Genomic DNA, 26,121 nt, shown 5'->3' with positions numbered 1-26,121 from the left:
ACACACACTCACACATACATATATATCACTTGATCACTTGATTACTTGACATCCCATTATCATCAATTTGCTTGAATGGGCACCAATAACATCTTCATTCATCCCTGTTGATTGCTATTGTAGCCCAGTGGCGTCTGCTCACTCCAGGAACACCAGAGCTTCAAACTGTTCATGCAGGGTCTTGACGAAGAAGTCTGACCATCTCATAGGTGGGTGGCCACACGATATTTTGACATCCTGTGGAATCCAGTTGGTAATGGCTCTAGTCCAGCAGTTATCTCCAAATCTCATTATGTGTCCAGCCCATCTGATTTTCGATGCCTTGGCAAATGAGACAGCATCCCTGATTTTTGATTGTCGATTGAGGATGGAACTCCGGATTCTTTCTCTCATTTGAGTGAAGCATGATACTCCAAGCATAGCTCTTTTGATTCCTCTTTGGGAGACCTGGATAGCTTTCTCATCCTGTTTTCGTAGGGTCCAGGTCTCTGAGACACATGTTAATGCGGGAAGAACAGTGGAGTCGAAGAGATGTGCCTGGAGCCAGAGTTTCTTCGTCCTCTTAGCTATTTCTTCGGTGTTCTTGAAGGCTTTCCACGCTGCTCACTACCTCCTGCACAACTCAGGTGCCAGTTTATTCATCTTGTTGAGTTCCTGAACTAGGTACACATTACTGCTGCCTTCAGAGATGTTCGTTCTGTTTAGAGTGAATGGAACATCAGGAATTGGTCCATTTCTCATGAACATTGTCTTCGTGAGATTCAGTTGCAGCCTGACCTTTCCACACTCACAGTTATAATCGGCTAGCATTCGTGCCGCTTGAATAATAGTTGGTATTATTAGAACAGTTTCATCAGCAAAGCAGAGGTAGTGTAGCTGCGGACTGTCTATCTTCACTCCATTCCTTCCCATTCCAGTTGTCACATGATGTTCTCGAGGGTGGCACTGAAGAGTTTCGGTGAAATGGTTTCACCCTGCAGAACCCCTCTCTTGACATCCATGATCACTATCTTATAGAATGGTGAGATCCTGGTAGTGAATCCATTATACATCTCATAGAGGATCCTGCTATATTGAGTTTGAACACCCTGTTTGGCTAGGGCTTCGATGACCGCTTCAAGTCTCAACAGAATAAAAGGCCTTCTTTAAATCAATGAACATTAGACAGAGCGGCATCTTGAACTCCCAAGAAACCTCAATGACCTTAGTCATCATGTGCTTATGGTCTAACATGCTGAATCCTTTTTGGAACCTGTCTTGCGCTCATAGGTGTTCTTCATCTAGTGTTCTGCCAATCCTATTCAGGATGACTCAAGTGAATAGCTTGTAGACGACAGACAACAGGCAGATCGGGTGATAGTTGCCAGTGTTGTGGATGTCTCCCTTCTTATACAGTAGAATGGTCCTGCTGGTTTTCCACTTGGATGGAAATTTGCATTCAGACAGGTAGCATGTCAAGAGCCCAGCCAGTGTATGGATGAATACTGATGGTAGATTCTTCAGGTGTTTGGGTCTGACCTTGTCTGGGCTGGGTGCTGTTTGCTTCTTTACAGATGAAATCGTGTGTCAGATTTTGGAAGGGAGAACATGGGAAATGACATATTCATCCTGCGGAATTTGGTATGTGGGCAGGTGGACGTGGCTATCAAAGAGGTCCGAGAAGAAGTCATGAATAAGTTTCTCCATTGCCCTCCTGGAAGATGTGATAGATCCATCAGGACGTCAGAGGGCAGTCATCTTGGTCTCGTAGTGGACAAAGGACAGGCGGGCGCTGCGAATGCTTTTTCTGGCTTCTGCTGCATCTGCCAGCACTACTGCTCTTCTCTCTTTGAGGTCTTCCTTGATTGCTTCTCTGCACTGCCTTGTGCGCTCAGATGTTAGCTTGTGGTTGACTGAGGCTCGCGCCAAGCCACGTTGGTGAATGAGCTCAAGAGTTTCTGAACACAGGCGTCTTTTTGTGGCTTTCTGTCTCTTGGCATTCTTCGCACAATCATGGAGGTGCTGAACCAGTTGATTGTATTCTTCATTAGTGTCATTAATGAAGGCATCTTCCCATTTTGCCACAATAGTGCCAAAGAGTTCCCAGTTGGTTGTCATTCTGGGATTTCTCTTCTTAAACTTTGCAGCCCTTTCTAACTGCTCCATGAGGTAGAAATTTGCATGAAGGAGATGGTGGAATTTTGGGACAACAGCGACTGTGGTCAGGCAAAACCATCAGTTGAATACGAGGTGGTCAATTTCATTGTGGAACCGTCCACCGGGGGACTCCCTAGTTCAACATTTAGTTTCGGCCTTCTGCAACTGTGAGTTACCATGGGTGGTCTTGGTCGACATGATAAACTCAGACAGTCTCTCACCCTGTTCGCTTCATTCTAGACCATGGGTCCCAATGTGGAGTTCTTTGGCCTATCTTCTCGGTCCTATCTGGGCATTAAAATCACTGACAATGATCTTGTAAAACACACACACACACATATATATATATGCATATATGTGTGTATGTACACATATATATCTTTACCCATCATTTTTTTAAATTTTATTTTATTTTTATAATGTTCACAATAATTTCTTACATTTAATATTCAAACATCAAACCTTCTACCATTATACTTCCCACCACATTATTTTGAATGTTTCCACCCTGAATCCCAAACCTTGCTCCCAAAGCATATACGAAATAATTTATGTTGTTTTGCTTGTTAGGAATATATTTACCCATTAAAATTGAATTGAATTTGTCCAACTTTTAATAGATTCAAAATTGTCTTAAAATTAGTTCTTTTCCTTCAGTAATCTCATTAATTCTCTTATGATGTAGGCTATCAACGCTAGGATGTAAAAACAAATTCGATAACTTTTTCATTTTTCGTGCATTCAGCCATTTCACTCAGTGGGTAGGACTCATTGCCAAATTTTGTTAAGGATACCATCCTTGTCTTTTATGTCCTGTAATCAGCCGTCTCTATTCTACATGAAGGTTTGTTATTGTTTAGCAAGATCACTGCAGATAGCTACCAGTGGGCTTATTTATCTTTCTTTCTCTGCACTCCACTGCATCTTTTTGTTTCCCTTGTTGATTGGAAAAAGAAAACTGTCATTTTACATGCCTAACTTCTTCGACTCTTTTCTAAATGTTCTATAAAAATATCTAACTTCTGTATTTCCCACGCAGAAATATTTTTTTCCTCTGAGATATAGTCTTTCATATATACTTATCACACTTCTTCAGTTGTCTCTAAAATTTAAATTGGCATTTTTTTTTATCCAAAGGAGTATACATTTCATAAATTCTATTTAGAGTAATCTGCTCTGTCCTCCCTTCTCCTCCTCTCCCTTCCCCTCCTCTTTTTTTCTTCTCTGTGTGTGTATGCATGTGCGTGCCCTTGTGGTTTTTTTTTTTAATTTTTATTAGTGAAACACCATGAGGTACAGTTTTAGACTTACAAATTTTTGCACTTGGATTTCAATCATATAATGATCAAGTACCCATTCCTCCACCAGTGCCCATTCTCCACCACCACGGGTCCCAGTATCCCTCCCACCCTCCATCCCCCCTACCCCACCCTGCCTCTGTGGCAGGGCATTCCCTTTTGTTCTCTCTCCTTTTGGGTGTTGTGGTTTGCCACACCCTTGGCTCTGCACTCTGGAATCACTTCCGGGTATCATTCCTGGTGGTGCTCACAGGTCCTTATATGGTGCCAGAGATCAAAATTGTGTTGGGACGTGAACACCAGAACCCTAATTAGTGAACTGTTATTTGGCCCAAATTTTAGATGGTTTAGATCATTTGTTATTATAGTGAAGTACGTTTTAAAACAATAATTTAGAGCAACAAATTGATATTGTTAGAGATCAAAATTGTGTTGGGACGTGAACACCAGAACCCTAGTTAGTGAACTGTTATTTGGCCCAAATTTTAGATGGTTTAGATCATTTGTTATTATAGTGAAGTACGTTTTAAAACAATAATTTAGAGCAACAAATTGATATTGTTCTATGGTTAATTCTGAAACATTTCCTTCCCCCTTTTTTTTGAGTAACCATCATTGTCTATTCTGCTACATTGATATTGGTTTTCTTTAATATGATCCTATATTCTAAATAACATTTTAATTCTTCAGACATAGTTAATATCGCAGTGATTGAATGGATCTCTATTCTCCTGCTCACCAAAATTCTTCAACTTTTTACTGAGATAAATACCTGAAGTAATGTCTTTTCCTGTCTATTTATACAACATTTATGTATTCAAACCTGCAGTTTTGATTTCTTTTTGTACAGAATTCCTCAAATTATTTATTTGAATAGAATCAAACACAAAGAGAAACATTAAATTTGATTTTACATTGAATCCCCCAAAACAGAGAGATTCTAAATTTCCGCAGATTAAGCAGTGAATCCTGGGCTGGAGCAAAAGTATAGTGGGTAGGGTACCTGCCTTACACACAACCAACTTGGATTCAATCCCCAACACCCTATTTCATCACTTGAGCCCTGCTAGTAATGATCCCTAAGGCCAGAGCCAGGAGTTAGCCCTGAACACTGCTAGCAGGGCCCCAAAACAAAAGGGAGTAAAAGGAAGTGAATATATCCCTACATTTAAAATTAGAGAAGATAAAGTTGTGGCTCTAAGGTAAAATATGATGATAAAATATAAATGTCAGAAAAGTAAGTTCAAGTTCGCTTGTATCTTTTGCAGATAAAGATGAAGGCACAAAGTATATGTAATGCTGACTCCAGGCACTGAAAATACCTTGATTCTATACATATGACCTTTGGTTGTACGGTTGCCCTTCCATCACAAGAAGAAATGGTCCAAGGGAGGGAGAGAATGAAAAAGGGGTCAACTGCATTTCTATATCGAAAGGGTCATAGTTGTTGAAATAAGTTGCTGAAATAAACATGTTAATAGGAAAGTGCCATATGTGAAAATAAAATGTGTTGCAAACAAGCATTGGTTGAATATTTTCAATCATGAGAAAATGTTTAACCATTTAGAGAGTGTGAAATTGGAAGCTATAGGCAAGAAAATATTCTGAACTATCCTGTGGCTGGAGGATGTACGGGAAATTTTGACACATGTATGCTTCTAGCATGGAGAGATAGTTCAGTAGAGACATGTCTATCCCCTTGGATGGGGAGATAACTCAAAGGATTGGAATGGTTTCTTTGCATGTTCAGGCCTATTTTTAATATTCAGTAATAAAGGGGCCCCTGAGCACAGCCAGTACTAGCTCTCAAGCATTGCCAAGAAGAGCCTCTCAGTAGATGCTGTTGTCTTCACATCAAATAAAACATGCATACTCAATAGTATGGAGATTTATTACACCTATATTTGAATGGATCTTGGGTAATTTTTTGAATGTCTCTAAAATATTTTTAAATGAACCTGTGTTTATGATGATACCATTTTTCCTTTTCTTTAGTGTTTTGAGTTCCCTCCCTCCCTCCCTCCCTCCCTTCCTTCCTTCCTTCCTTCCTTCCTTCCATTTTTTTTAGGGGTGGGAAAGCAGGCTTTGCTCAGGGTTTATACATGGCTACATTGTGTTCAAGAAACACTCCTGGCAGACTCAGGATTTGGTATGCTGGGGATTGCCAGGGTGTCTGCACACAAGGTATCCAACCTACTGGCATGAGTTTCCTACTGTCCTGGAATATTAATCGGATACATGCTATTTGTTATATAATAAGGAATTCAACTTCTAATATTTTGTTGAGAATCACTGCATCTATGTTTATTACAGAACTCAATCTATGTGTAGGTTCATTTTTTTGTTTTTATTTTTGTTTTTGTCTTTTTAATCACTATATCTTCTTTTGGTGTCAGTACAAAGTCTGGACTCAGAAAATTTGGAGAATTCCCTATACCTCAATTACATTTTTAAAACTTTGCAAGAATTTATGAATCACCTTGATGGCATATTTAAACTCAGTAACTTCTGAATATTTAGTTTTATTGCTTATAATTTCTTTATTCACATTTTTTTAAATTTCTTCTGATCCGACCTTGGATTGCTGGAGGTACCTAAGAATCTTGTACTTCTTCCAGATCTTAAATAGTGGATTTATGAAGTTTGTTTTAGTCTGTTGATGCTTTATATTTATCTACGATCATTATATTTCCCCTTTTTCTTCTGATGTTATTTTTTCAGGTTTCTCTCCCTTTCTTTTGTTAGTGAGCTTAGTTAAGTGTTGTAAATTTAGTTCACTTTTGAAGAACCACACTTTCTTTCATTGATTCTTATCTTTGTGAAGCCTATTTCATTTATTTCTCTTCTAACTTAGCTAATTTATTCCTCTGACTTATTTTAGGTTTCATCTGTTCTTTTGCTGCTTACTTTAGGTATGAGCTTAATTTTTTTTTTAATCTGGGATTTTAAAAATCTGTTTTCCGATGTACCCTGCATCGCTAAGAATCTTCTTTTCTTTTCCTGAGGACCATATGTTCTCTTAGTTCATATTTTTATTCCTGTTTGTTTCTAGGAAATTTTCCACTTCCCCTTGGTTTCCACATTGATCCAATAGTTATTCAGGTACATGTTGTTTACTTTTCATGTATTTGAGTTTTCTATTTCAATTTTCTTTCTATGTGATTTTTAGTTTCACAGCATTAAAATCCCAAAAAAATAGTGGCTAGGAATTTGATTTTTATGACTTTATTTCCGTTTGTTTTGTGTCACATATGTAGTCTTTCTGCTCACAAATGCTGGTTATTCAGTATTTTTAGGGGAGGGTTACCTATCAGTGTTCATTTAATTCCTCTGTTCTGACTGCAGAACAATTTTTTATATTGACTCTTTTCAGAGTTTATGTTAAAACTAATTTTCAATAATGAAGCACAACATCAAATGTATTTAATTAGTTTTGTAATCATTGCTGAATTCTCTAAGAATATCAAACAAATATCCAATTTGCTTTGCTGAAAGTTCTTCTAAGCCATTCCTCAGTCTTGACTCCAAAAACATCAGATATAAAAGATAAAATTGCATAAATAAATTAGACTACAATAAATTAATACTTGTTCATAAAAGCAAATGATATCTTGTACATTTGTCATTGTGAAAAATGCACACATTACCAAGTTCTGCTTGCCTGAAATGCTACTCTAATATCATAACTCATACAATATATTTTCCATCTGTTTACAAGATTAATGTCTGATTATACAATGCCATCTTTCTGCTAGATAACATATGTTCGAGTTCAAAAGGCAAAGCTTGTGGATAATTAAATTATTAAATTTATTTTGATGTCTCTCTTACAGTATCAATACAATTTTTTTTTCTTGGCGTCTGTGAACAGCTGTCTATGACCAGGTCTTATGCCTGGATGCACACTCAGAGATTATGCTTGGTGATTTTACAAATAAAAAGGTAAAAGATCTTTTTGGTGGAAACTTAAATTACTACTGAATGAAATATAAGAAGACGCTAAGTAATTGAAGTACAACCCTTATTCTTGGATTTGCAGAATCAGTATCATTAAAATGACCCTACAACTTAAAATACTGGTTTAGTAAATTTTCATTAAATATGATATGAAGTTCTTTATAAACACAAAAGAAATTCTGCTAAAATTTGTGCAGAACCATAAAACTCCCAGTATAGCTATAATAATAATAATAATAATAATAATAATAACAATAATCACGGTCACGGTCCTCCCGTTGTTCATCGATTTGGTTGAGCAGGCCCAGTAATGTCTGCATTGTGACACTTGTTACTGTGTTTGGCATATTGAATACATCACGGATAGCTTGCCAGGCTCTGCCAATAATAGTAATAATAATAATAATAATAATGTCAAAACATTGCATTTCCTCATTGTATTGTAGTTTAGTCTATACCACAAAGCTATAATCACCAAAACTGTGTGATTCTGGAATAAAGACAGACTCACAGAATTGATGGCACAGAGACGTCCCCTCACAGGTACATCTACAACAAAGGCACAGAGTGCATGGAGTGGAGCAAAAAAATTTCTTCAACAAATGGACTGTGAAAAGTAATTATATTAGTTGAAAAGTTAAACTAGATTTTTGTCTCACGCAATCCCCAGTAGTTAATTAAAACAGGTAAGGTAAAAGGTAAAGGCCCTCCCGTTGATCGTCGATTTGCTCGAGCGGGCCCAGTAACGTCTCCATTGGAGACTTTGTTGTTACTGTGTCTGGCATATCGAATACTCTCGGTAGCTTGCCGGGCTCTCTGAGAGGGGCGGAGGAATCGAACTCGGGTCGGCCATGTTGGCCGTGTGTAAGGCGAACGCCCTACCCACTGTGCTATCGCTCCAGCCCTAAAACAGATTAAAAAAAAAACACTTTGATGTCAATCCCAAAACTATAGCCATTAAACACATTGAGGAAATATGGGAATATGGGCAAAATATTCCGAATACTGAAAATTAACGCACTGTCCCACTGGAAAATAAAACGAAATTGAACGAGTGGGACTAGAGTCGACTCAAAAGTCAACTTTGTGCAAGGCAAGCACCCTACCTACTGTGCTCACCTGCTGTGCTGTCACTCCAGAGTTCTGAAAGTTGTAATATTTTTAACTGCCAACAGTGACGCAACACATGGTTCTTTATTCTTAATGTTAGATCTTTTTTTGGAACTGTCTGCTGAGTGTGTTTGTGTTGTTTAGTAATAATGTCTCCTGAGTACATTGTTGACTTGATGTAGATCTTTATGTATTCTAGCCTCTATACTTTTTTAATGAGTGCTGATTTTTACATTCTCACTTTGTGACCTGTCTATTCAATTTCTAAGTGTTTTATATCAATATAAATTTTAATGATCTTTGCTTATGACTTTGTAGCCTAAATTTGGAGAGCTAGTTTTGTATCTTTTCTTAAAGAATCTGTAAGTTTTGCTTTTGTAAATTTTCTGTTATGCCCCTCAAAAAATAAGACTTGTATAAATATTTAAAGAGTGTATTATTTTTGCTTGGAAACCTTTTAAAAAATAGACAATCATTTCAACCTGATGTCTTAGATAAGAATTTGCATTTCAGATTTTATTGCTTAGGCACTTATGTTGAAAAGTCAAATGACTAAGTTGGTCTTCCTGAATATCAGAATGTTTCATTGGCTTATTTGTTGATATGCTCGACAATTCATAGTCTAGCACTATATTGAATAGAGCCGCAGAGACTAGACATCAGTCTCCATTCTGTACTTAGATGGAAATCGCTTAGTTTCTCACTATTAAGGATGGTATATGCATTTCTTAATATGGAAATATGGATTTCATAATAGAAAAATACCAATTTAGAAGGCATTTTATCTGGTGCTGTTTATCTTTATTGTTTCTACTCTGAACTTAGTTTGTACTGCAACCTAAAATCTCTGTATTTTTATTTTTATTTTTGAAGGGATGGGGGTCACACCTGGTTGTGATTAACCACTCAGTCCTTCTAATGAGATCAGGGATCACTCCTTGGTGTTATTTTCAAAATGATTCACCAAATGCTTATGTGACCATTTGATTCAGTAATGACTTTTAGAAGCAGACTTCCAACTCTAATAATTGATTTTACCTCACTGTGTTTTACTGATATTTTTGGATGAATAAATCAATTAAGTAGCTCCCCTCCTTGATTTTTCCACTTAGATACATTGTTTTGTTCATAGGATTTATATGTAGTGCATTGCAAATATTGCACATTTCCTTATATATTTATATATTTTATTAACTCATTATTATCACTTACGTAGAGAATAGCAGTTTGAAGTAAAATTGGTTCTTATTTTTCCTTATATTCAGGAAAGATACAATAAAGTATTATGGATACACTCATTATTTAAAAACAATTATATTAGGATAGGAGTGTGCTGGCCCCAGGACAATCACCAGGTGTAGCCTCGGAGGCTACCACGCACCGTGAGAACATCCTTAGTGTCTTCTAGTACCACTGGGTGGTCCTGGTATCCTCAGTAGTATGGATCATGGATAGAAAAAGTCTAAAGATTTGTATAGTGCTTCATTCAAATTAATTTAGCTATCTCAATAAATTATATGTAGTCACAATAGTATTGATTTTAAAATTCCTAAGGAAAAAGCATCTCATTAAAAATAGATCATATGTTATAACTTTAAAATGTAGGGGTTGGAGAGATTGTTTAGAAGGTACTTGGATTGTATGCAGTCTGGTCTGGTTCTATGCATGGCACTCTATTTGACCTGCAAGCCTGGAGTGAGCCCTGAGTACAGCCACTTGTGTCTCTGAATCAAAAAATACATAAAATAAATTTTGTGGGGGAAATTTCACAGGGACCCTGAGACAGTGGTGAAGGAAAGTGGGTCATTCTTGTGGATGCTGGGGTTGGAACACTGCAACGAAGAAACTATTGTACTAGAGTTGCAAAGCTTGTTGACTTAAGTAAAATTTAAAAATAATAAAATAATAAAATGATTGACAGAAGTAATAATCAAATACCTTTTTTTGCTTTTTATGCGGGTACTGTGGCTGTCACATGCATGGTATAACTTTCAGCCTTAAAAGTTGAAGAGGGGCTAGAGCGATACCACAGCAAGTAGGACATTTGCCTTGCACGTGGTGGACCCGGGTTCAATTCCCAGCATCCTATATGGTCCCCTGAGCTCTGCCAGAAATGATTTCTGAGTGCAGAACCAAGAGTCATCCCTGAGCATTGCCAGGTGTGACCCAAAAATAAAAAAAAAAACTTGAAGAACCCAAAACACTCCTTATGTTCTTAGCTCAAACAATCATTTTTCTCTCTTTTTAAAGCCAAGATTCTTTTGGTTTTGTTTTCTAGTTCAACTTTGTGGGAAAATTGCTTGGACCAAGAGGAAACTCCTTGAAGAGGCTACAAGAAGAAACTGGCGCTAAAATGTCCATCCTGGGCAAAGGATCAATGAGAGATAAAGCAAAGGTACTAACATATGCAACTTACTAACTTAATTGAACTTACCATAGCATATTTAACCATAATATATTTAACATATACAGCTTACCTCTCACACACATCGATAAATTTACAGTCATCTATTTACCATTCTTACTTTTTTCCTGGAATTCTCACTTTTTGATTTTATTCTGTTGCATTTTTTTCATGTTTCCTCTGTTTTTATAAAAACCCATTAGCGACGTTTTACACAGAACACAATATTCTGTGATTTTATCCACTTTTAATCCTTTGTGTGCATTGCTACTAGTTTTACTTATGCTGTGTTTTATCTAGGTTTTGTTTTTTAAAGGTCGAAGTTCATCTTTTTTTCTTCCATCAGTTATCATGAATAACCTCTACATTATTATTCTCTTATTGTAGCTGTATGATATGTTTCACTTTTGTACTCATGAATGCTTGAATTTATTTCAAATGCTTATCTGCAATTCTGGGAGAATTTATTTTATTTTTGAACCATTTTAATATTAAACAGCTCTTCTGACCTAAAGAAAAATAAGCTAAGAAATATGTTCCTTTCTTTGTTTGAGATTGTTTATTTCACACCTGAACTACATTTCACATCATATCAATTGAGTCCATTCTTCTTTGTGTTGAATATGATAACAGAAAAATTAAAGCAATGCTTTAAGTGTTTATGCTTGGAGGATCTTTTAGAGCTACTTACAGAGGGTAGATATGGTATGAGAGTATCATTTAACTGGATCAGACTTCTCTGGTTTAATAATTTATTATGGAAACAACGTAGTCAAACATTTATTTGTTTTTTTTAATTTTGTTGATTTTTATCTTTTTTTTTTCTTCTTTGTTATCATAAATCACATCCACTTCATTATTCTTACTGTAGGTTATATGATCTGTTTCACTTTTCTCTGTTTATCTTATTTTGTTTTTCCTTTTGGGGTCACACCTGGGTGTTGCTAGGGCTTTTACTGACACTGATCTTAGGGATCATTCCCGGAGGGGCTTAAAGGACAAAGGCAATATTGGGAATTCAAAACTGGTAGATCAGATGCAATAAGTGTTCTAATAGCTCTACTAGCTCCTTGATTAACTCTTGGTTACTTTCGACTATATTTCTAAAACGTAATTGTTTTCCTGCCAGTTCTCTTCCATCTTGTTTCTTTGAGTACATTTCGAAGAAATAATGAGGAAAATTAACTATCTGAGAGGCAATCATTTTGTTTCCTAGATAGGTGATATGCTTCAAATTTTTTCACAAATTAATTGACATAATCTCTGGATATGTTAGAATCATTTAATTTCTCTATGTATATTCATTTTAATATTTTTGCAATGTAGTTTGCAAGTAATTTCTAATTTATGTTATGACTCCACATTGGATATATTTGTGGTGCTTCAGTTTCTTCAACGTTTGCATCAGACATTTTTTTCTCTATTGGTTCTTCTGTAAATGTCTGTTACTAGAAATACTCTCTTTTAAAATAATTTCCTCCTCTCTTGCTTCCTTGCTTTATTTTGGGAGTGGAGAGATTGGGGCCTCACCTGGCAATGCTCAGGGGTTACTCCTGCCCTATACTGAGGAATCAGTCCTGGAAAGCACCTTACCTACCGTACTATATCTCTGGTACTATTACTTTATTTTTATAGCACACAACCAGTGCTTAGGGCTTACTTCTGATTCTGTACTCAGGAATTGCTTTTCACATGTTTGCAGATTACCTTACAGCTTAAACTGAATTCTTTTTGTTCTGTGATCATGGCAGAACCTACCATAAATATTTGAGCTATCGCAAAAAGAACGTCTTCTATTAAATTTTCATCACATTTAATTTATTTAGCTTAATTTTTATTTAAAATTCTGTTTTATTATTGATTGCATTCTTTGTGTGAGCCATCATATTTGTCTGTGACTTGACTATTTTTATTCTAAGGTTACAAAAATGAATAAAACCGAAAGCATTCAATAATGGCAGTAGCAGCAACGATAATGTATTGCAGATTGAATGAATTATTTTTAATCTCAACATGCTACTTGTTAGGTGTGTAGAATACACAGCCAAAATAAATAACATACATCACATTTATATGAAAAAAACTTTCATTTTGGGGTGACGCTCAAGGATTACTCCCGACTCTGCTTAGGGCTCTCTCCTGGTGGTGTTTGGGGGATTAAATGTGGTGCTTGGGACTGAACCCAGCCACGGCACAAATGCTTTACTCAGATGATCTCTCTGGCCCTATTTGAAAAACATATCTTTGGTAATCACTTGATTAAAATAAAAGTAAGTCCTGGGGAATGATTTATTGGTGTGCTTCTCTTTTGCCAATAAAGATGGGAGTGGAAAAGCTTTTTTTCTGCCAGGGGTAGCACTGTAGCACTGTCCTCCAGTTGTTCATCGATTTGCTCAAGCAGGCACCAGTAAGTAAAGTAATGTAAAGGCCCTCCCGTTGATCATCGATTTGCTCAAGGACCCAGTAACGTCTCCATTGGCGACTTTGTTGTTACTGTGTTTGGCATATCGAATACGTCACGGGAGCTTGCCAGGCTCTGCCGTGCAGGCGAGATACTCTCAGTAGCTTGCCAGGCTTTGTGAGACTTGTTGTTACTGTTTTTTGGCATATTGAATATGCCACGGGGAGCTTGCCATGTGGGCGGAATACTCTCGTTAGCTTGCTGGGCTCTCTAAGAGGTAGGTGAAGGAATTGAATCTGGGTTATATTTAGACAGCATTTATGAGCAATCCAATACAGGTAGACTGGCCTTAGGCAGCCAACAAGAAGTATATGTATCAGTTCCTTTATAGGCCTGGCCCTAGACAGATGGTAAAGTCTATGGGCTGTTTTTTTATCCCACCTTAGCTAAAACATTACATAAAAAAAGTTGTAATCTATTAATTCATCTGATTCTGCAATGCCAGTATATAGGTGTGCATGTGAATATGTAATACTGTCAAACAGGCATATTTCTGTCTGTTAATTGCAGAGATATTTATTAGTCATGCTACTTGTTCATAGTCATAATGCTCTGTAATGAATTTGACAGAACATGTTTGTCTTTTTGAGTTTATATTCTAACTGGAGAGGTGTAAATCAATGATTGAATAACAATGCAATTTATGCTTTCAACTTTGATAATTATGATGGGTTAAAATAAAACAATAAAATAAAGGAATCCATAGTTGTTAGAGGAATATTTTGATCAGAGTATCAGATGATATTGCGAAGAAACCGAGCTTAGAAATACGTGGTAGATATTTCTAATACGAAAATACGAAAATGTCAATATAATCCTTGGGAAATGCCATTTGTATTGATAACCACATCTGCATCCATCATTATCTGTCAACTGTTACCTTTGTTTGTAATACATTTTCATATTATTAGATTATTTCGATTATATTCAAATATTTATTTCCAAACTCCCTTAGGTTTTAGATTTACAAATTTACATAAGCAGAATGACCGCATAGCTTTCTGTTAGATATTTCAACATAAAATATTTGAATATGGAAATCTCTATGTGCTTGTATATATGTTTATGTATAGACAAATTGATATGTATAGATGAAAAGTTATACTTATATGCCATATTTTTGTATTTGTTTAAAAAATACATATAAAACCATGCACAGAGAAAGAGAAAAAAAACAGAGCTTTGAAAATACTGTATGTTCCTAGGCATGGATGATTGTATAAAGTAGATTTACTATAGATACACAAAATAATACTACTCACCTGTAAACAAGATGCTACTTTGTCATTTGTGAACACATGGATAGAATTTGAGGGGGTAATGTGAGTGAAGTAACTAAAGAGGATAAGGATAAATCCTTCTAGAGTTTTGTCTCATGTGGATGGTGTTCCACATATAAGTGGAATAAAAGGGGTTTGGGGGAGAAGCAAAGAAATGGAACCAAATCATAAACATGCTTAGATTTAGATTGTGGGTATGATGCATAGGCAAAGGATGCAGGAGTTCTAGTTGGCTGTGCTGGTGTGTTAAGGGCACTTTGTGGTGGTAATTTATATTTGAAAAAGCATAAACCTGGGTTCCTAAAGCAAGCACAGTGCAGTTTACCACTCCCTCAGCAATAAGGGGGAAAAAAAGATTGAGAAAACCAGAAAGTTTGGTGGTATTCCTCAGAGGTAGAGAAATTTGCCTTCAATATATAAGGCCCAGGTGTTCCCAGCGTGATAGATAAAGGGGGGGTGAGGGAGGGACAGATGGAGGAACCTTGGGATGGATAGAAGGAAGGAAGGAAATCAAGATATCTTAAAGAAGAAAGGAAAGAAGGAAGGGAGAAAGGAAGGTAATGGAGATTGAGATATGATGTAGTCCTTCATACATCTCAAAGCTTACAGATGTCCATTTCCTTTTGCCTTGTGTTTGTTCATCCCAAATCTCATTGAAATTATAATGAAAATGATCCTGCTATCAGTGTAAGGGTGTTTGGTGTTTTAATTCTACAAAGGTTAGTTTGCTTGCTTGAAGAGCATACCTAAAGTTAGAAAATAAATATACTGCTGCGATTTTTTTTAGAAAAATTGTTCCAGATATTAAAAATATGTGAATAAGAAGTTGAAACATTGAAAGGGGCAACTTGTCCTCTCACTTGCAAAGGCTGGGTCAGCAGCTTGCCATGCAGCCTCAGAAGTTTCTTTGCAGACAGATTTGTTTAATGACCTTGTCTGCAAATACTGGCTCACCTCAACTTTCTAGGAAACAAACATTGTGTTTCTAGGCTGTGCAGATTGCTAAATTTTATTTTACTCCATGATTAAAGGAAAGCAGAGACTTTTCCAAGCCAGAATAAAATGTCTTTACAAGTAATTCTTCTGCATTTGCTATGTTCTCAAATATGATTAGATTTAATATTAAATAAAAAACAAATACAGGATATGGCTTAATGCCTCAAGAAGCATCTAACTGAAAAAATTGGTGTAATAGATTTACACTTTGGAAAAGCAATTAAGAAATGAAAAAAAATATTTGAGTTAGTAGGGGTAGAAAATGACAAACTCATTTATTTTTTATGTAAATAATTAGACTTTTTTGATTTATAGAAATCACAGTTTTCAGATTACATATAATTTTATGATATAGAAAAATAATTTGGAGGTCTGCATATAGTACAGTTGGTTGGGTGCTTGCCTTGCATGTGGGAGGCCTGGATTTGATCCTTGGCACTCTGCATGGACCCCTGGGCACTGCCAGTAGTGATACACCGTACATAGTTAGGATCAACCCTGAGAACCTCCAGATATGGCCCATCTCCCCCCCGCCAAATAAAAGACATAATAAAAGATAATTTGAGTAGTCTAATATATTAAGATGCGTCTGAGGAATATAATTTTGTTTTTGAATGTTGGGAAACATTGCTTTTTCTTTAGACCTAACATGACATTGTAAGCAAACAAAAAATACAGAAACATTGTGCTTTTAGAGAAAGTAACATAAGTAAAACTCTACCCAAAAGTCATTATGTTGTTCCCATATTCCACAGTCTATATGAACACCCATAGTCGACCTCAATCTCTACAGAATTAGTTGAGCAGAAACAAACTTTTAAATGGTAATGATAAAGATATTTTTAAAGATATACAGAGTTCTGGAGCGATAGCACAGCGGTAGGGCGTTTGACTTGCACGCAGCCAACATGGCCGACCCGAGTTCGATTCCTCCGCCCCTCTCGGAGAGCCCTGCAAACTACCGAGAGTATTCGATATGCCAGACACAGTAACAATAAAGTCTCCAATGGAGACGTTACTGGGCCCGCTCGAGCAAATCGATGATCAACGGGAGGGCCTTTACTTTACTTTTACTTTACAGAGTTAAATTAACAGTTTATTTGCCCTATTTCAAAGTATCTCCAAAAATTAGCTGGCATTTTAGGAACGTGTTTTAAGTCGAAGTTCTTCATGTACCATCTGGTCAGCCTGTTCTAAATGGCCAAGCAGATGTTGACTTCACTAGTGCTTGCTTGTGAGGATTCTTCAGTGTTAACTTACTGGATCTTTGGAGGGAATGAATGGTCCTATTTTTAGTGGGGCTAATGGCAAGTATCAAGGAGGAAGAGCCATAGGAGCAGTGGTTCTACAGGCTTCACTTTGAAAACAGCGAGGATCCAATGTATTATCTCTGAGAAAAAGGATTAGAAAACTTAGTGAAAATCAGACAGCTGCACAGAGGAAAATAGCAGGAATGCACACAATGTGTTTCTTGCACACTGATTTATTTTCCTCAAATGGAAATCAGAAATGACCCTGTTGTGAGTGAATCATAATGTAACAAAAGACATTTTGGCACTTCTATTAATAAAGTTGAAATGATGACCCTTCGTTTCAAACACGATACTAATTATATATTAAATGTGGAATATTACCTGATGGAGTTGCTGCATTTGAAAGCAGGAGAATTCTCAAGGCAAGCCTTTCACTCCTTGATGTGCTCATTGCATGCTGTTTCTGTTGTATAATATATCTTCTGTATTTGGTGATGTCTATTGTAGTAAATCCATTCTGATTTGGTGGATAGATTGATATTTATCAACGGCAAAATCAACTGAAAGCCTTCAAGTGATGTGACTGCCTGGTGGGCAGTGTGCGTATGATCCCTGCTCCCATCATCCTTTTCTAGTTTTAGATTCTGGACTGTGCCTCACATCAAAGACACAGCAGCCTCTTAAATCCTGAAGGGGAGAAACCGTGCTTCCTGCTTGTCAGTCAGACTGTAATTGTTTACAGAATTTTGTTTCAAATATTTAATATTCCAAACAACAACGTAATTTGTAAACCCACAAAATCAAGAGTTCAGATACTTGTATTTTAATTTTGATCATGACCTTAATAAGCTGCACAGATCACTGATATTTCTTTCTCATGTTTTGCTCTCTAGCATAGAGTATCTAAATGATTTTTGGCTTCTAGGGATAGAAAAATAGCACTTATGGATGTAAAGAACAAGGAGTGTGTGATGATCATAGCTAGGCGGGATTTTATTTTTTTCTCTTCACTTCATTCTCCTATCTCTTTGTTATGATTCTGAAAAATTAGAGCATCATATTAATAGTCCTATCTGAATATTGTGATAAGGAACATTGTATTACAAATCCATATTTTATGAGAATATGACAACACTTCTGTTTTAATAGCAAATTAATACATGGATATTTTGACTTATGACATATTTAGATACCACATGGCCAAGTAATTTTATAGGTCTGGATTAAAGAGAGAATATATAACCGTATTAGTGAGACATGATTTTGCATGTTATCATTCTCACTAATTTTAGGTGTAAATAATTTTTCACGAACTTTAGAATAAAAGTTTTGCATTTAATTCTTCACATATTCCAACAATAAATCATGAAGTAATAAAGTTCTGTGTATCATAAATCACAGTTAAATGTTACCTTTGATAATTACTTTTCTCTAGTCAAATTTTATTTGCATATTTATTTTAGTTTTTATAATTAATATCTGTTGTTTTGAAAGCCCTAATGTCTCACTCACAAAGCAATAATTACTACATCAATATGTTTAATGTTATAGGTATAGTAATTTTACACCCACACTGTCAGTTCTTTTTGTTATTAGGACTCTCATCTTATTTATCATAGAGTGGAAAATGTCTCATATCATGCTACGAGAAGTAACTTAAATTACGTTCTAAAAATAGAATATATGAAAACCTAAATTTCTAGAAAATTTGCCATTTTTATACTGAGTATTGCCTTTATCCTTTTCCCGTAAGCAGTACTACATCTTCAACTATCCTAACTATAAATAAAATGTGATATAAATAATATAGAAATGTAACATATATCTGGAAACATTTCAAGTTCTACCTTCAAAAAAATGTCTACAAATTATTTGACATTTCATCCAGAGAGATCTAGCATCCTACATTCTTTTCCTTCTATCTGGATAGGTTGAGTGGTTGAGTGGCTTTTTTTTTTTAATCAGTTAGGAGGCATAGAATGTATGCTTCATGTTTACAAAAGTACACTGTAAGAAGCTGTGTACCTTCTCTATCCTCTACAAAAAACAGTTTCTTTGAACTCTAAGCACCCTTACACAGATGCTGACTCTCATGGCCTGTACACTGTGACAGAACCAATTTTGTTTTTTAAGGTCCAGTTGTTACTGTCACTGTCCTCCCATTGTTCATCGATTTGCTCGAGCCGGCCCAGTAACGTCTCCATTTGAGACTTTGTTGTCATTGTGTTTGGCATATCGAATACCTCATGGGTAGCTTGCCAGGCTCTGCCGCGCGGGCGAGATACTCTCGGTAGCTTGCCGGGCTCTCCGAGAGGGGCAGAGGAATCAAACTTGGGTTGCCCACGTTGGTTGTGTGCAAGGCAAATGCCCTACCGCTGTGCTATCGCTCCAGCCCCAAGGTCCAGTTCTAGTCTTACAAACGTGCTTGGGTTTCAGTTATACAATGATCTAGTACTGATCCCTCCACCAATGCCCATTCTCCACCACCAGTGAAGCCAGTAGCCCTTCCACAACCCGCCCCATGCCCCCACCCGGCCCCACCTTTGTGGCAGGGCATTCCCTTTTGCTCACTCTATCCTTTAGGGTGTTGTGGTTTGCAACAGAGGTATTGAGTGGCCATCGCTTTCAGTCTATAGTCTACTTTCAACACGCATCTCACATCTCGATCGAGTCCTCCAAACACACTTTACTTGGTGTACCCTTCTCTATCTGAGCTGTGTTTTCCCCAAGCATGTGCTGCCGGCTTCCAAGCTGTGGAGCAGACCTCTGGGTACTTATGTCAACTCTTCTTGGGTGTTTATTTCCCATTCTGCTACTTTATATTCCCCAGATGAGTACAGTCTTTCTATGTCTGTCCCTTTCTTTCTGATTCATTTCAGTTGGCATGATATGTCCCATGTAGAACCATTTGTTTGCAAATTTTATGACTTCATCCTTTCTAACTGCTACATAGTATTCTACTGTGTTGATGAAGCAAGTTTTTACCAGTTATCTGTTCTCGAGCACTCGGTTCTTTTCTAAATTTTGTCTATCGTGAACAGTGAAACAATGAACATAGAAGTGCAGATGTCATTTTGACTATGCTTTTTTGCATCTCCTGGATATATTCCCAGGAGTGGTATTGCTGGGTCAAATGGGAGCTCAATTTCTAATATTTTGAGAGTCGTCCATTCTCTTTTCCAGAAGGGCTGAACCAGTCGGCATACCCACCAGCAGTGAAGGAGGGTCCCTTCATTGCCATATCTGTGCCAACACCGGTTGCTTTTGTTCTTTTGGATGTGGGCAAGTCTCTGTGGTGTGAGATGATATCTCATTGTTGTTTTGATCTGCATCTCCCTGATGTTTAGTGATGTAGAGTATTTTCTCATGTGCCTTTAGCTATTCAGATTTCTTCTTTGAGAAAATTGCTGTTCATTTCTTCACCCCGTGTTTTTTTATGGGGTTGGATGTTTTTTTCTTGCAAAGTTCCACCAGTACTTTATATATCCTTGATATCAACCCCTTATCGGATGAATATTGGGTGAATATTTGTTTATCTCTATTTCCACTTGGTTGGTCAATGTCAGTCATCTTTGAAGATACCATTAGCCTCAATATCATGGAGGGTTTCGCCACGCTTGTCTTCCATGTACCTTTTGAATTCTGGTCTGCTGTTGAGGTCTTTAATCCATTTTGATCTGACTTTTTTACGTAGTGTTAAGTCGAGGTCTAAGCCCATTCTTTTGCATGTGGTTGTCCAGTTATGCCAGCACCATTTGTTGAAGTGGCTTGATTTATCCCCTTTGCACTCTGTTTGTTACAGTATCTATTACCAGGGCAATAATAATAAAATTCCCACTATATTAGATATGCTTGGCATGGACAAATTATTTCACGCAATAAAAATATTCTTGCTGCTTTCAAAATTAAATGATTCTCAGTGCAGATAATTATTTTCCGAATATATGATTCATTCTCTTTTTTGTGTTTACTTGCTTCTCATGACAAAAAAAATCACAAACTCATTTGTGCAGGTGCTTATATTTAGTATTGTGTTTGTGTTTGTTTTTTACTTGCAAATAATGTTGAATTTGCTGAAGCATAATCTCAAGTTTTTGAAACACATCCGCTTTTACATCAGAGTTAATAGTATGGACTTCTAAGAAAATCAATGTAAAGATCTTTTTGCTTGGTAGAAAAATTTTTTGAGATCAGATAAAAAATAGAGCATTCTAGTAAAATGTGTTGTTAGACTAGTTGTAAAGCTGGCTTAGGTTTCCGTGCTTTTGAATGTCTTATTTAATGTCATGAGATTCAAGGTTAATTGGGTAGGTAATTGTAATTTCTCTATAAGACTTCTTAATTTTATTGCCACCTGACAAAGCAAATGCTCCAGTATTTTATTGGGGAAGTTCAATGGATCCCAGAAGGTGAAGTAAATTTCTTGGTATTGAAAGGTTCTGCCCTAGACCATGGTAAGGTCAGTTTTCTTTTTAGTTCATCTTTGGAAATAAATCACTTGTTGAAGATCTGTCTTACCTAAAAAGCAAAAGGCATGGCATTTTTTTGTCCTTAGAATACTGATTTGCTGATTTTTAGCCATTGTTAGGTTTCTTATAGTTAGTTTTCTTTTGATTTAGTAGCAAGCTATCCAGTACACACATCATAAGGATTGCCTGCAGCACCTCTGCCATTGAGATTATTGGTTTATTATTATTTTACCTATTAAAGTACTCTATTTTCGTCAAAAAAGTACACAATGAAACTTAGAGGTGACATTTTATAATGATGGGCTGGAGTGATAGCACAGCGGTAGGGCGTTCGCCTTACAAGTGGCCAACATGGCCGACCCGAGTTCGATTCCTCCGCCCCTCTCGGAGAGCCCGGCAAGCTACCGAGAGTATTCAATATGCTAAACACAGTAACAACAAAGTCTCCAATGGAGATGTTACTGGGCCCGCTCGAGCAAATCGATGATCAACGGGAGTGCCTTTACCTTACCTTACCTTTGTAATGATGAAATTGATAGTTTTCTTATGTGATCAAGAAACAGCAGATTCCAGGAACACATACAACATTTCATTCAGCATTCTACTGAAGAGCCCAACAATTTCAGTATTCAAGTCAGAGTAGAAAGCCATGCACATTGGAATAGGAGGAAATAATTGACTTTTTAAAATTTCATTATATATCTTAGATAAAATTTATTTAGATCATTGTACGTTTCAGGAGTGCATTTTTTAGTGTATTTTTTCAATACATGAGATAGAGCATTACAAAATCGTTCATGATTGCATTTCAGTCATACATCCTTCCGCCCGTGTAATTTCCAAGTGCCACTGTCCCCAGTTTCCCTCTCACCCCTTCAAGCCACCCCCAACCCCAGCCTGCATCTATGGCAGGTACCTCTCCTCTCTCTCTCTCTCTCTCTCTCTCTCTCTCTCTCTCTCTCTCTCTCTCTCTTTCATTTTAGGCATAAGAGTTTACAATACAGATGCTGAAGGTTATGCATATCCCTTTATCTCTATGTCCCTTTTGCTTAAAAGAAAAAAATAGAAATTGAGCACCTATTTGACCCAACAATACCACTTCTGGGAATACCCTGGGAGGTCCAAAAACACACTGAAGGAACACTGTCTACACTCCTATGTTCATTGCAGCACTATTCACAAGAGCCAGAATCTGTAAACAACCTGAGTGCCTCAGAACAGACAAATGGATAACGAAACTTTGTTATGTCTACACAGTGGAATACTACACAGATGTTAGAAAAAATGGGGTCATGAAAATTGCCTACGAAAGGATAGACTTGCAAAGTATCGTATCATGATATGATGTTATGAGTGAAATGAGTCATAAGGAGAGGGACAAACATGGAAAGACTGCATTTGTTTGTGACATAAAAAAAAGTAGTATGAAACAAATATCCAAGACCAGGAAATACTGGTCAGGAGGACCTTTCAGTGGTTGGTCAATGGTGTGGGAGATGGAGTTTGGTTAAGATTGAGAAGGGTCCATTATGACAGTACTAGTTGGAAATGACCACTCTGGACAAGAACTGCATGTTGAAAGCAGGGTAAAAAACTTAACTTTTACCTGAAGAGGATGTGGTCTTTTGAGTGGAATCCTAGAGTACCCATGAAAAAACCCTCCAGAGAACTAGTGATCCTTTTGAGCAAGTTTGCTAACCAATTTCCTAGGGGTGAATTCCTAAGCAGAATTGTAGGATGATTTAGGCTTCCAAGAGACATTTTTATTCCCTGCATATTTTACTCATTAACCTAGGGAGAGGTGAATCCCAAGTAGGCTCTTGATGATTCACACAGAGGCCAAAGAATGTGGTGCCATCAGACCCTGTTGGATGGGGATTATCTGGTTCACTCTGTGACTCTGGGAGTCCCTTGGGCCACACTTAATGGTGCTTGCAAAGCTTCCGGGCTGCTCCCAGTGAAGTATAGAGAAGCATGCAGTGCTGGGAATAGATTCTTGCTTGAACACAGGTAAGCATTGCACTTTATTCCTTGGACTGCCTCTCTGATCTCTAGTCATATATTTTAAATTATTTAAGGCTACAAAGATTGGATATTTGGTTGTCTGTCTTTCATATTCCAAATACTATTAGATTGATTTTTTTATATTGGGCCCTATTATTGCTTTGATCCTATATTCCATGGCTAAAACATTTGACCCATATGGATATGTCATTATTGTAATAGGGCACAGGTGAATTTAAGGAATATTATCAATACGTCTTTTTTTTAAGTTGTAATAAAGTGAATTTCTATTTTCTGCGTGATTTTAATGCTAAACCAAGTGAGGATGGTTTCCTAAAAGCCAAATGATGTTTTTGAATGTCTTGGAAAAGCTTTTGAAAAAAAAGATTCTTTCTTATTTGTATATTTTTAGAAAGATGCTGATAAATGTTTCAGATATTTGAAACATGACCCTAATCTAAGTCATGTTCTTTGAAGAAAAACTTGTAGGACTTGTTTTAGCACAGCTTAGGGAATTTAGAGCAGCAGTTAAGAGGATAATGGGCCCAGAGTGGGAATGCTAGAGAGAAAAATCCTGCACTTAACTCAAGTGCACTATCAGCACTAATTTAGATTCTGAATTTCATTAGTTGTATTGATGTTTATTTGACTTAGTATTCTGTTTATTCCTTATAGTTTTTTTTTTAACTTCCCAAGTTATTCTAAAGTGAATGGTAGTTCTATCACTCATAAATTTCTTCCTTTAGAGTAGAATTGTCATAAATATTTTAAATTTTGTTTGAGTTCTTGACAACACTTAATAAAAAGTAAAGAGCTCTCGCTCTGTCTCTCTCTCTCTCTATTTTTTCGACTACACAGATGCCAACAACGTGAAGAATAAAGCAAAACTCTCCAGTTTTGCAGTCTAGTGAGTAGCAGAATCAGGGTTCAATGTTAAATTCTGCGTGTTGCTCAAACTTAACAAAGAGTGAAGTGAAAAAAAGAAAAACGTATATATATATATATATATATATATCATTCCTGGATATAAATAAAATTGTGTATTATTTTTCATAAACACTGTTGTTTGCATCATTCAACTTTTTGCAGCCAAGAATGATTTGTGTGTTCCCTTTCATAAGGGACTCTGTATGAACTGTGTCTCCGTTGCCCACCTGTTTTTCAGCAAGGCTTAGGCTAAGTAAAGCAAACACTTTTATGCTGTTTTCTTCATGCCTAAGTATCAGAAATTCTTAAAATATTACCTTCTTAAATGTTATTTGTAAAAAGCTATTGTTTTGTATTATCTTTGTAGAAACTAGGACTTTCTTTTAATTTTGAGCATCATAATTTTAATGGTTTGAATGATAAAATTAGGATTTTTAGATTTACTATAAAATTGATATACTATTCTTGTGCCTAAATTATCCTAAAAAAAAGACATCCCTAACTTATATAGGGATATAATTGCCAATTCAATCCTCTCAGCTTCACAGTGAGGTTTTAAAAACTGGAGTCAGAGAGAAGAAATAAAAAACAAAACAAACAAAAAAAAAAACTGGAGTCAAACAAAATGTGTCTTTTAACTAAGACAATTTGTTATACTTTTAAGGCGTTAGTCGTTATTATATTTTGCGGCCACACCTTTCTATGCTAAGGACTTCTCATGGCTTTGTGTGCAGGGATCAAGTATAGTGGTCCTGAGGAGACCGTATGCAGAGACTGGGCTGGAATAGAGGTGAACCCTATGCAGACATCTTAATTGCCCTGTCACCTCTACATTCCTGTCTCCAAAAACTTTAAGGTTTACCTTCCTATGCTTATAGCATCCTCTATTTACTAATTCTTGCTATGGCTTTTTCTTTCCTTTGTGTTTTGAAAAGTAATGTATTTTTATTATTTGAGAGTTTTATTGAGTATTTTCTGAAGGATTTATTAGTCTACTGACAAAACTTCAAATGTAAAATAATTTAAAAGTAAAAGAAAATGAGTGAATTTTTAAGTTTTTTATTTCTATTATCATGAATATTACTAGGTCAGCAAGCAGTGTCCTTTTCCTCAGTTGTTTCACTTAAATGAAACTCTTCTAAGTCAACACTAGCACCTGTCAATCCAAGATAATCAATAAGAAAAGATAGTAAGCCATCCACTTAGTAGCTATAGTCTTCCCTTTTGATAAATATATTTATTAAAATATTTTCAGCATCCCAACTTTATGTTTTCATTACAAAGTTTTATTGATACTTTATATAGTAACATAACTATAATAATAAAACTCTGTGGAGACTTTTAGCATGATTATCATTTTCCTTAAGGAAGATTTCTTGACTAAGGCAAAACTAGGTATTTGGCTTTCACAATTTTACCATAAAACCTAAGACATAATAGATAAACCTGACCAACCCTAATATAAGGGGGTCAATTTTGGGTTATGTAGTTTATTCAGCTTATCAGAGATAAAATATTTTTTTCCAAATTATTTGCAGTAATTATACATTGCCTAATAAGTACGCAGCCACTGGTATTTATGATTTTTAAGTTAGCTGGGAAGGTAGCTATTTATTTAGTTTGTTGTTTTAACCCCCTTTCTCCCCTTTACTCTTTGTCATCGTTGATGTTGTATGACTCTAGGTTACACAGGCCTCTGCCTGTATGCACTTACAGTGTCATGGTGCTCATACGTTGTTTGGTAGTGTGAACCAAGTGTCATAATTCCTCATTACGTTTTTTGCACCCGCTTCATTTTTATCCTCACTGGGGATTATGCCCTGCTG

At 36.4% G+C, this 26,121-nt stretch overlaps 1 protein-coding gene across 2 annotated transcripts in view; it reads left to right on the top strand.

The window, feature by feature from the left end:
* The window catches only part of KHDRBS2 (KH RNA binding domain containing, signal transduction associated 2), a 535,359-nt gene that overhangs the window by 184,362 nt on the left and 324,876 nt on the right, over positions 1-26,121 (top strand). For both annotated transcript variants that reach the window (XR_008795493.1, XM_056137375.1), the window contains exon 3: positions 10,780-10,896. Coding sequence is in view for 1 of the 2 variants with exons in the window: in XM_056137375.1 (XP_055993350.1) it covers positions 10,780-10,896 (117 nt within the window). In the remaining variant the exon portion in view is untranslated. The remainder of the gene's footprint in view (positions 1-10,779; positions 10,897-26,121) is intronic.

The sequence above is a fragment of the Sorex fumeus genome, unplaced genomic scaffold (assembly GCF_029834395.1).
Source record: "Sorex fumeus unplaced genomic scaffold, SorFum_2.1 ptg000124l, whole genome shotgun sequence".
In the NCBI taxonomy this organism is placed as follows: domain Eukaryota; kingdom Metazoa; phylum Chordata; class Mammalia; order Eulipotyphla; family Soricidae; genus Sorex; species Sorex fumeus.
Note: the sequence above shows the minus strand (reverse complement) of the source record. Positions and strands in the feature narration are given on the sequence as shown.